This window comes from Eubalaena glacialis, chromosome 16, assembly GCF_028564815.1.
Source record: "Eubalaena glacialis isolate mEubGla1 chromosome 16, mEubGla1.1.hap2.+ XY, whole genome shotgun sequence".
NCBI lineage: Eukaryota > Metazoa > Chordata > Mammalia > Artiodactyla > Balaenidae > Eubalaena > Eubalaena glacialis.
This window is the reverse complement of record NC_083731.1, coordinates 66451320-66463705: the sequence shown is the minus strand read 5'-3', so window position 1 is coordinate 66463705 and position 12386 is coordinate 66451320. Positions and strand designations below refer to the sequence as shown.

The 12386-nt window shown below is 40.3% G+C and overlaps 1 protein-coding gene across 3 annotated transcripts in view; it reads left to right on the top strand.

Moving 5' to 3' along the window:
• Positions 1-12386, top strand: part of EPSTI1 (epithelial stromal interaction 1) — a 106446-nt gene that overhangs the window by 20308 nt on the left and 73752 nt on the right. For all 3 annotated transcript variants that reach the window (XM_061170585.1, XM_061170586.1, XM_061170584.1), the window contains exons 4-5: positions 2757-2830; positions 12237-12320. In XM_061170585.1, coding sequence (XP_061026568.1) covers positions 2757-2830; positions 12237-12320 — 158 coding nt within the window. The remainder of the gene's footprint in view (positions 1-2756; positions 2831-12236; positions 12321-12386) is intronic.

Below are 12386 nucleotides of genomic sequence, written 5' to 3'. Positions count from 1 at the left end.
CCTTGCCTGCCAGCCATCTCTCACCTGGATTTCCTTGATAAATATGATACTTTTTCCTGCTGGCAGTGCTTGGCTTCACCACTGGCTCTTGGTAGCTGGACTATCTTTGTAGAGCTCCATTGTACCTCTGGGTGGCCCACATGGGCAAGGCCCTTTTTTATTTTTTTGGCCATGCCGTGCGGCATACAGGATCTCAGCTCCCCAACCAGGGATTGAACCTGTGCCCCCTGCAGTGGAAGTGCAGAGTCTTAACCACTGGACTGCCAGGGAAATCCCGGGCAAGTCCCTTTAAGATGACTTTAGATTGGCATTCTCTTTCATGACAACCAGATTGGGAGTGCAGGAAACACTTGTGTATCCTTCCCACAAACTCTGGGAATACAGGCCATTTGCCCTGCAGCCATCTTTTCTTTATGACCAGTCTGAGTAGCCACATGAGAGCAGCCATGTGCCTTTTGGCTCTGACCTACCTAAGCATGGGTCCACTAGGTCCCTCAGTCTCTTGGGGACACAGATTGAGCCCTTCAAGTGATTTTCATTAAACCTCTCTTACTCACATTGATGTGAAGATTCCTCCTTCCCCAAACACATACACAGAGAAGATGAAATTCACAAAGACATCTTCTCTCTGATTTCTACCTTCCTTTGACCTAGCTAACCTCTTTTATAGACTGAAGGTAGTTGGCAATTAAGGTTCCCCAAACTGGTTTTCAGTTACCCCCTTGCAGATCCTGCCTAGGGAGCCAAGCACTTGCCTTGGGGATTTGGAGTTATTGGTGCCTACTGTCTTGGGGCCTTAACCAAAAAAAGAGCAGGAGTTCTGCTATATGGTGTACCTAGGAATGGTCAAGGGGGAAGAGGTTAGCGAGTAGAAAAGAATTCTAGAATGTTTTAAACTTTGAGATGAGTTTTAAAGAAAACCTGCAAATGCTTATACATCTTTCTCCATTTTTATTTTTTAATTTAATTTTTTGGCCACTCCACGCGGCATGTGGGATCTTAGTTCCCTGACGAGGGATTGAACCCGCGCCCCCTGCAATGGAAGCATGGGGTCTTAACCACTGGACTGCCAGGAACGTCCAACTTGCTCCATTTTTAAATTCTCAACTCCTCTTCTATTCCTCTACCCTGTAAAATATTGGAATGGTTCTAGGAGATACTGAAAGTGGCTGTAACATTAAATAAAAGCCTCAATAGCCCTCACTGTTTCTTTCCTTAGGGCCAAGACCAAACAGGTATTGTAGAGCTTTTGGGACTCAGAAGTCTCCGTGGTGTCTTTATCTGTTCAATTATAACAACTATGATGAATGCAAATTGTTTTACTGCATCTTCTGTGCAAGTGAATCTTTCAGAGAACTGACACTTTTAGTGACCAAATCACCGGAGAATTACTTCAAAGGAATCTTTAAAATATGCACGCCAAGCTTGCATGAACACTGAGAAATCCCTAAACAGTAATTCTTAGATGATTGTCAAACTGCAAGGATTTCTGGCCCCCAGTTATTATAGGTTTAAGAGAGAGCAGACGAATGACCTAACATCCATATTTTTCTCTTGAATACCTAAAGAAAAGAACAATAAATAGTATGGATTGACAATCAATTTTAATTAGAATATTCCCATTGTACTTTTAAAAACTGGGTTATAAAGACTGTATACTCGTCTCATGGCAAGACTTCTGAGGCTTTCCTGAGCTTTTGCTACTTGAATACAGGGCAATAGAGTCAGAAGAAGAAAAACATTGGAAACATCACTGATCATCATCTTTATTAGGTTAAGGAATGGTCATACTCTAGCAGAAAGAATGTTCTGGAATTTCCAGAGCACTATTTCTTATTATTTAGCATGGACCTTCAGGTGTGATTTCAGTCTAAAGAAAAACTTGAATACCTACATGATTGAAAAACCTTAGTAGCATTGTCCTCTTCTTGGGGGAATATGGCCTTATCTTTCTGTCCAGCTCTTTCTCTTTTATGCAATTACTATTGTTTAATGTCTTATTTAAAAAACTGGTTATGTTACCGAACCAAATTTGGGCCTGCTCACCCATGCGCAGTAAAGCCAAGCTACTGACACTGGGTTGTGGTGAAGGGAAGTGCAGTGCAGTAAGGCATCATCAGCCAAGGAGTTGGGGACAGCTAGTGCTCAAAAAACCTGAACTCCTCGATGGGTCTCAGGAAAGCATTTTTAAAGGCCAGGTGAGGGAGGGGAGTGATCAGCTTGTGCACAGTTCTGATTGGTTGATGGTGAGGTAACAGGGCTGGCTGTGTCACAGGGGTTAACATTATCAATCCTTAGGCTCCAGAAGGCTTGGGGGCTGTGTGCTCATGGTCATCACGTGCTTACATCTTCCATTTGGTGGGGGTTTTAGCATCTGTAAAACAACTCAGGAAATGTGCATCAGATACTATTCTGTAGGTACTTCAGGGAGGAGCTAAAGCAGAGGATACAGGGGAGGGGTCTGTCCCGGGAAGAACCCATAGGGTCTTGCTCAGTTACAGTTCCCCCTTTTCTTGAGGAGAACAGGTGTTGGACAAGAAAGGGAGTAATGTTTTGGATAGAGAGGTTAATCATAAACTCGGCAGAGGAACTCGGTTTTAGGGGGACTTGGTTTCAGTTATGTCCTTATTTCCAGGGGTATGAAAATGTTAAAGAAACTCATGGTGTAGACTTATCATGTATTTAATTAGTCTTTGATGGCTGACAATTCAGCTTAACATTCATGTTTCACCTTCATGACTTTTTTGTTTACTTAGGTGGAAACCAGTCAGAGGTTGAAGTCAGGCAGAGACAACAACTTCAACTGATACAATCTAAATACCAGAAAAAGGTCAGAATCCATCTCTTTTAGCTTAAATTTGGCAAGAAATTAGAGTACCAGCACTTTCAAAGTAACCATGAAATAACACAGTAACTTTACCAAAAGCATAAAATGTTCGAACAAACTGCAAAAGAAAGTCTCAAAAATCAAAGAAATCAGGATGTGAGAAGTGAAGGGAGAAATCAGGATGTGAGAAGTGAAGGGATAAATACTGCAACTTCTCACCCAAGCTGTCATCAGTCAGTCAGACCTTTGGTAAAGGGGTTTTTTCCCCCCTAGTTTAAGTCTCTACTATGTTTTGAGTATTCGGGTTCCAAGAACATGGATTTGTTTACTCCATTCCAGTCCTGAAAGTACTACAAAAATTTTTAAGATTCCAGCAATTTTTTTTTTTCTTAACAGTGAACTCTGAGTTTTATAATCAGGAAAAATTATCTACTCTTTCTTCTCTCCAACCTGGTGGAGGTGGGTTGGGGACAGAGGAGACAGAAAGACAGAGACCAAGGAAGAAACACAAAGAAATTTTATGGGCAGCAGACGTGGCCTGACCATCCTCTGTGATCTAAGTAGCTCGAAGAACCAACCTATAATCATGGCGTGCTATAGCACAGAAAATACTGTAATTTGCCTTTCATCATAATTTTTTTTTAACATCTTTATTGGAGTATAACTGCTTTACAATGGTGTGTTAGTTTCTGCTTTATAACAAAGTGAATCAGGTATACTTATACATATATCCCCATATCTCTTCCCTCTTGCCTCTCCCTCCCTCCCACCCTCCCTATCCCACCCTATAGGTGGTCACAAAGCACCAAGCTGATCTCCCTGTGCTATGCGGCTGCTTCCCACTAGCTATCTATTTTACATTTGGTAGTGTATATATATCCATGCCACTCTCTCACTTTGTCCCAGCTTACCCTTCCCCCTCCCTGTATCCTCAAGTCCATTCTCCAGTAGGTCTGTGTCTTTATTTCCGTCTTGCCCCTAGGTTCTTCATGACCTTTTTTTTTTTTTTTTTAGATTCCATATATATGTGTTAGCATACGGTATTTGTTTTTCTCTTTCTGACTTACTTCACTCTGTATGACAGACTCTAGGTCCATCCACCTCACTACAAATAACTCAATTTCGTTTCTTTTTATGGCTGAGTAATATTCCATTGTATATATATGTGCCACATCTTCTTTATCCATTCATCTGTTGATGGACACTTAGGTTGCTTCCATGTCCTGGCTATTGTAAATAGAGCTGCAATGAATATTGTGGTACATGACTCTTTTTGAATTATGGTTTTCTCAGGGTATATGCCCAGTAGTGGGATTGCTGGGTCGTATGGTAGTTCTATTTTTAGTTTTTTAAGGAGCCTCCATACTGTTCTCCATTGTGGCTGTATCAATTTACATTCCCACCAACAGTGCAATAGGGTTCTCTTTTCGCCACACACTCTCCAGCATTTATTGTTTGTAGATTTTTTGATGATGGCGATTCTGACTGGTGTGAGATGATATCTCATTGTAGTTTTGATTTGCATTTCTCTAATGATTAATGATGTTGAGCATTCTTTCCTGTGTTTGTTGGCAATCTGTATATCATCTTTGGAGAAAAGTCTATTTAGGTCGTCTGCCCATTTTTGGATTGGGTTGTTTATTTTTTTGATATTGAGCTGCATGAGCTGCTTGTAAATTTTGGAGATTAATCCTTTGTCAGTTGCTTCGTTTGCAAATATTTTCTCCCATTCTGAGGGTTGTCTTTTCGTCTTGCTTATGATTTCCTTTGCTGTGCAAAAGCTTTTAAGTTTCATTAGGTCCCATTTGTTTGTTTTCATTTCCATTTATCAGGAGGTGGGTCAAAAAGGATCTTGCTGTGATTTATGTCATAGAGTGTTCTGCCTATGTTTTCCTCTAAGAGTTTGATAGTGTCTGGCCTTACATTTAGGTCTTTAATCCATTTTGAGTTTATTTTTGTGTATGGTGTTAGGGAATGTTCTAATTTCATTCTTTTACATGTAGCTGTCCGGTTTTCCCAGCACCACTTATTGAAGAGGCTGTCTTTTCTCCATTGTATATTATTGCTTCCTTTATCAAGGATAAGGTGACCATATGTTCGTGGGTTTATCTCTGGGCTCTCTATCCTGTTCCATTGATCTATATTTCTGTTTTTGTGCCAGTACCATACTGTCTTGATTACTGTAGCTTTGTAGTATAGGCTGAAGACTGGGAGCCTGATTCCTCCAGCTCCGTTTTTCTTTCTCAAGATTGCTTTGGCTATTCAGGGTCTTTTGTGTTTCCATACAAATTGGGCAATTTTTTGTTCTAGTTCTGTGAAAAATGCCAGTGGTAGTTTGATAGGGATTGCATTGAATCTGTAGATTGCTTTGGGTAGTATAGTCATTTTCACAATGTTGATTCTTCCAATCCAAGAACATGGTATATCTCTCCATCTATTTGTATCATCTTTGATTTCTTTCATCAGTGTCGTATAGTTTTCTGCATACAGGTCTTTTGTCTCCTTAGGCAGGTTTATTCCTAGATATTTTATTCTTTTCATTGCAGTGGTAAATGGGAGTGTTTTCTTAATTTCACTGTTAGATTTTTCGTCATTAGTGTATAGGAATGCAAGAGATTTCTGTGCATTAATTTTGTATCCTGCTACTTTACCAAATTCATTGATTAGCTCTAGTAGTTTTCTGGTAGCATCTTTAGGATTCTCTATGTATAGTATCATGTCATCTGCAAACAGTGACAGCTTTACTTCTTCTTTTCCCATTTGGATTCCTTTTTTTTCTTTTTCTTCTCTGATTGCTGTGGCTAAAACTTCCAAAACTATGTTGAGTAATAGTGGTGAGAGTGGGCAACCTTGTCTTGTTCCTGATCTTAGAGGAAATGGTTTCAGTTCTTCACGATTGAGAACGATGTTGGCTGTGGGTTTGTCATATATGGCCTTTATTATGTTGAGGTAAGTTCCCTCTATGCCTGCTTTCTGGAGGGTTTTTATCATAAATGGGTGTTGAATTTTGTCAAAAGCTTTCTCTGCTTCTATTGAGATGATCATATGGTTTTTCTCCTCAGTTTGTTAATATGGTGTATCACATTGATTCACTTGCGTATATTGAAGAATCCTTGCATTCCTGGGATAAACCCCACCAGATCATGGTGTATGATCCTCTTAATGTGCTGTTGGAGTCTGTTTGCTAGTATTTTGTTGAGGATTTTTTTTTTTTTTTCCACACACACTGTATTTTATTTTTACAAGAGATAAATAGACTGACACCAAGCATTGTACATGGATGACCACAACAAAAGCAACAATGATTGCAATTACCAAACATGAAACACACTCATACTATGTCATAATATTGACATTCAGTCCAGTAATCCTCCACTGCAACAGCTCCTTTACTTTGCAGTGAAAATTGATTTGTATATTCTTTGCCTCTGAGTTCTTGTGGGATTTTTTCTTTTTTTAAATTCAACCAGAAAGTCACAAAAATTATACTCATCCTCATCAGTTCACTCAGTCCCATGTAATTAATTTTTTTTTTTTCATCTTGATCTTTTGTTAGCACTTTTATGAGCTCATCAGTTTTTCATTAGAGTTCTGAAAATGCTTATTCATTCAGTTCAGCAGTACAGTCAGGTACCAGAAACCTGTACTTGTCAGAGTCTTTTCCATGAATTTCCTGAAGATGAAACCCTTTTATAGGAACATATTTACAAAAGCATCAGAGTATACCCAGAACTGTCTGTAAATGACAAAAGACTTAAAAATGACCACGGTTAAAGATTTGATGAAAGTTCATAATAATGCAGTTGACAAGAAAATTAGTTATTTCTGAGATATACATTTTAAAGTAATAACTAGGATTATGACTTATAACATTATACCAGAACATATAAGATTTTTAGAAATTTCATGTAATGTCTGAAACATTTATATTAACATATTTCCATACAAATAACCCAATGAAAGTTTAGTATTAGTTGTTTTGTTTGTTTGTTTATACTGCAGGTTCTTATTAGTCATCAATTTTATACACATCAGTGTATACATGTCAATCCCAATCGCCCAATTCAGCACACCACTATCCCCACCCCACCGCAGTTTTCCCCCCTTGGTGTCCATATGTCTGTTCTCTACATCTGTGTCTCAACTTCTGCCCTGCAAACCGGCTCATCTGTACCATTTTTCTAGGTTCCACATACATGCGTTAATATACAATATTTGTTTTTCTCTTTCTGACTTACTTCACTCTGTATGACAGTCTCTAGATTCATCCACGTCTCAACAAATGACTCAATTTCGTTCCTTTTTATGGCTGAGTAATATTCCATTGTATATATGTACCACAACTTCTTTATCCATTCGTCTGTTGATGGGCATTTAGGTTGCTTCCATGACCTGGCTATTGTAAATAGTGCTGCAATGAACATTCGGGTGCATGTGTCTTTTTGAATTACGGTTTTCTCTGGGTATATGCCCAGTAGTGGGATTGCTGGGTCATATGGTAATTCTATTTTTAGTTTTTTAAGGAACCTCCATATTGTTCTCCATAGTGGCTGTATCAATTTACATTCCCACCAACAGTGCAAGAGGGTTCCCTTTTCTCCACACCCTCTCCAGCATTTGTTGTTTGTAGATTTTCTGATGATGCCCATTCTAATTGGTGTGAGGTGATACAGTTGAGGATTTTTGTATCTGTGTTCATCAGTGATATTGGCCTGTAGTTTTCTTTCTTTGTGACATCTTTGTCTGGTTTTGGTATCAGGGTGATGGTGGCCTCATAGAATGAGTTTGGGAGTGTTCATCCCTCTGCTATATTTTGGAAGAGTTTGAGAAGGATAGGTGTTAACTCTTCTCTAAATGTTTGATAGAATTCGCCTGTGAAGCCATCTGGTCCTGGGCTTTTGTTTCTTGGAAGATTTTTAATCACAGTTTTAATTTCAGTGCTTGTGATTGGTCTGTTCATATTTTCTATTTCTGCCTGGTTCAGTCTCAGAAGTTGTGCATTTCTAAGAATTTGTCCATTTCTTCCAGGTTGTCCATTTTATTGGCATAGAGTTGCTTGTAGTAATCTCTCATAATCCTTTGTATTTCTGCAGTGTCAGTTGTTACTTCTCCTTTTTCATTTCTAATTCTATTGATTTGAGTCTTCTCCCTTTTTTTCTTGATGAGTCTGGCTAATGGTTTATCAATTTTGTTTATCTTCTCAAAGAACCAGCTTTTAGTTTTATTGATCTTTGCTATTGTTTCCTTCATTTCTTTTTCATTTATTTCTGATCGGATCTTTATGATTTCTTTCCTTCTGCTAACTTTGGGGTGTTTTTGTTTTTCTTTCTCTAATTGCTTTAGGTGTACGGTTAGGTTGTTTATTTGAGATGTTTCTTCTTTCTTAAGCTAGGCTTGTATTGCTATAAACTTCCCTCTTAGAACTGCTTTTGCTGCATCCCATAGGTTTTGGGTTGTCATGTTTTCATTGTCATTTGTTTCTAGGTATTTTTTGATTTCCTCTTTGATTTCTTAAGTGATCTCTTGGTTATTAAGTAGTGTATTGTTTAGCTTCCATGTGTTTGTATTTTTTACAGATTTTTTCCTGTAATTGATATCTAGTCACATAGCGTTGTGGTTGGAAAAGTTACTTGATACAATTTCAATTTTCTTAAATTTACCAAGGCTTGATTTGTGACCCAAGATATGATCTATCCTACAGAATGTTCCATGAGCACTTGAGAAGAAAGTGTATTCTGTTGTTTTTGGATGAAATGTCCTATAAATATCAATTAAGTCCATCTTGTTTAATGTATCATTTAAAGCTTGTGTTTCCTTATTTATTTTCATTTTGGATGATCTGTCCATTGGTGTAAGTGGGGAGTTAAAGTCCCCTACTATGATTGTGTTACTGTCGATTTCCCCTTTTATGGCTCTTAGTATTTGCCTTATGTATTGAGGTGCTCCTATGTTGGGTGCATAAATATTTACAATTGTTATATCTTCTTCTTGGATTGATCCCTTCATCATCATGTAGTGTCCTTCTTTGTCTCTTGTAATACTCGTTGTTTTAAAGTATATTGTGTCTGATATGAGAATTGCTTTTCCAGCTTTCTTTTGATTTCCATTTGCATGGAATATCTTTCTCCATCCCCTCACTTTCAGTCTTATGTGTCCCTAGGTCTGAAGTGGGTCTCTTGTAGACAACATATATACGGGTCTTGTTTTTGTATCCATTCAGCCAGTCTATGTCTTTTGGTTGGAGCATTTAATGCATTTACATTTAAGGTCATTATCAGTATGTATGTTCCTATTCCCATTTTCTTAATTGTTTTGGGTTTGTTATTGTAGGTCTTTTCCTTCTCTTGTGTTTCCTGCCTAGAGAAGTTCCTTTAGCATTTGTTGTAAAGCTGGTTTGGTGGTGCTGAATTCTCTTAGCTTTTGCTTGTCTGTAAAGGTTTTAATTTCTCTGTCAAATCTGAATGAGATCCTTGCTGGGTAGAGTAATCTTGGTTGTAGGTTTTTCTCCTTCATCACTTTAAATATGTCCTGCCAGTCCCTTCTGGCTTGCAGAGTTTCTGATGAAAGATCAACTGTTAACCTTATGGGGATTCCCTTGTATGTTATTTGTTGTTTTTCCCTTGCTGCTTTTAATATTTTTTCTTTGTATTTAATTTTTGATAGTTTGATTAATATGTGTCTTGGTGTGTTTCTCCTTGGATTTATCCTGTATGGGAGTCTCTGTGCTTCCTGGACTTGATTAACTATTAACTTTCCCATATTAGGGAAGTTTTCAACTATCATCTCTTCAAATATTTTCTCAGTCCCTTTCTTTTTCTCTTCTTCTTCTGGGACCCCTATAATTCGAATGTTGGTGCGCTTAATGTTGTCCCAGAGGTCTCTGAGACTGTCCTCAATTCTTTTCATTGTTTTTTCTTTATTCTGCTCTGCAGTAGTTATTTCCACTATTTTATCTTCCAGGTCACTTGTCTGTTTTTCTGCCTCAGTTATTCTGCTATTGATTCCTTCTAGAGAATTTTTAATTTCATTTATTGTGTTCATCATTGTTTGTTTGCTCTTTAGTTCTTCTAGGTCCTTGTTAAACGTTTCTTGTATTTTCTCCATTCTATTTCCAAGATTTTGGATTATCTTTACTATCATTATTCTGAATTCTGTTTCAGGTAGACTGCCTATTTCCTCTTCATTTGTTAGGTCTGATGGGTTTTTACCTTGCTCCTTCGTCTGCTGTGTGTTTCTCTTTCTTCTCATTTTGCTTAACTTACTGTGTTTGGGGTCTCCTTTTCACAGGCTGCAGGTTCGTAGTTCCCATTGTTTTTGGTGTCTGCCCCCAGTGGCTAAGGTTGCTTCAGTGGGTTGTGTAGGCTTCCTGGTGGAGGGGACTAGTGCCTGTGTTCTGGTGGATGAGGCTGGATCTTGTCTTTCTGGTGGGAAGGACCACGTCTGGTGGTGTGTTTTGGGGTTTCTGTAACCTTATTATGATTTTAGACAGCCTCTCTGCTAATGGGTGGGGTTGTGTTCCTGTCTTGCTAGTTGTTTGGCATAGGGTGTCCAGCACTGTAGCTTGCTGGTCGTTGAGTGAAGCTGGGTCTTGGCGTTGAGATGGAGATCTCTGGGAGATTTTTGCCGTTTGATATTATGTGGAGCTGGGAGTTCTCTTGTGGACCAATGTCCTGAAGTGGGCTCTCTCACCTCAGAGGCACAGCCCTGATGCCTGGCTGGAGCTCCAAGAGCCTGTCATCCACACAGCTCAGAATAAAAGGGAGAAAAAGAAAGAAAGAAAGAAAGAAAGAAAGAAAGAAAGAAAGAAACTAAGAAAGAAGAAGATAAAATAAAATAAAATTTAAAAGTTACTAAAATAAAACCTAAAAATAATAATTAAAAATATATTTTTTAAAGTAATAAAAAGAAAGAAGAGAGCAACCAAACCAAAACACAAATCTACCAATGATAACAAGTGCTAAAAACTATACTATAAAAAAAAAAAAAAGAAGATGGAGAGACTGAACCCTAGGACAAATGGTAAAAGCAAAGCTGTACAAAATCACACACAGAAGCATACACATACACACTCACAAAAAGAGAAAAAGGGGAAAAAAAAATATATTGTTGCTCCCAAAGTCCACCTCCTCAATTTGGGATGATTCGTTGTCTATTCAGGTATTCCACAGATGCAGGGTACATCAAGTTGATTGTGGAGATTTAATCCGCTGCTCCTGAGGCTGCTGGTAGAGATTCCCCTTTCTCTTCTTTGTTTGCACAGCTCCTGGGGTTCAGCTTTGGATTTGGACCCGCCTCTGCGTGTAGGTCGCCTGAGGGCATCTGTTCTTCACTCAGACAGGACGGGGTTAAAGTAGCAGCTGCTTCGGGGGCTCTGGCTCACTCAGGTTGGGGGGATGGAGGGGTACGGATGCGGGGCGAGCCTTCAGTGGCAGAGGCTGGCGTGACGTTGCAGCAGCCTGAGGCGCGCCGTGCGTTCTCCTGGGGAAGTTGTCCCTGGATCACGGGACCCTGGCAGTGGCGGGCTGCACAGGCTCCTGGGAGGGGAGGTGTGGAGAGTGATCTGTGCTTGCACACAGGCTTCTTGGTGGCGGCAGCAGCAGCCTTAGCGTCTCATGCCTGTCTCTGGGGTCCGCGCTGATAGCCGCGGCTCGCGCCCGTCTCTGGAGCTCCTTTAAGTGGCGCTCTTAATCCCCTCTCCTCGTGCACCGGGAAACAAAGAGGCAAGAAAAAGTCTCTTGCCTCTTCGGCAGCTCCAGACCTTTTCCCGGACTCCCTCCCGGCTAGCTGTGGCGCCCTAGCCCCCTTCAGGCTGTGTTCACGCAGGCAGCCCCAGTCCTCTCCCCGGGATCCGACCGAAGTCCAAGCCTCAGCTCCCAGCCCCCGCCCGCCCCGGCGGGTGAGCAGACAAACCTCTCGGGCTGGTGAGTGCTGGTCGGCACCGATCCTCTGTGTGGGAATCTCTCTGCTCTGCCCTCCGCACCCCTGTGGCTGCCCTCTCCTCCGTGGCTCTGAAGCTTCCCCCCTCCGCCACCCACAGTCTCCGCCCGCGAAGGGGCTTCCTAGTGTGTGGAAACCTTTCCTCCTTCACAGCTCCCTCCCACTGGTGCAGGTCTCGTACCTATTCTTTTGTCTCTGTTTTTTCTTTTTTCTTTTGCCCTACCCAGGTACGTGGGGAGTTTCTTGCCTTTTGGGAGGTCTGAGGTCTTCTGCCAGCGTTCAGTAGGTGTTCTGTAGGAGTTGTTCCACATGTAGATGTATTTCTGATGTATCTGTGGGGAGGAAGGTGATCTCCACGTCTTACTCTTCTGCCATCTTGAAGCTCCTCCTTTCATCATAATTTTGTGTTCCATTGGTCCAGACTGAAAAATAGTAACTGCTTTTTGTCTTCTGTAATCTCAATACAATTTAGCTGAAAAGAGAAGAATATATAAGAATCAAGAGGGAAGCTGAAGAAGCCGAAATCCAAAAAATGAAGGCAGTTCAGAGAGAAAAGGTAAGACATTGGAGAGAATGGTGAGTCAGCGTTTACTGAGGGCTTCTGATGTGCCAGGTTCTGTCC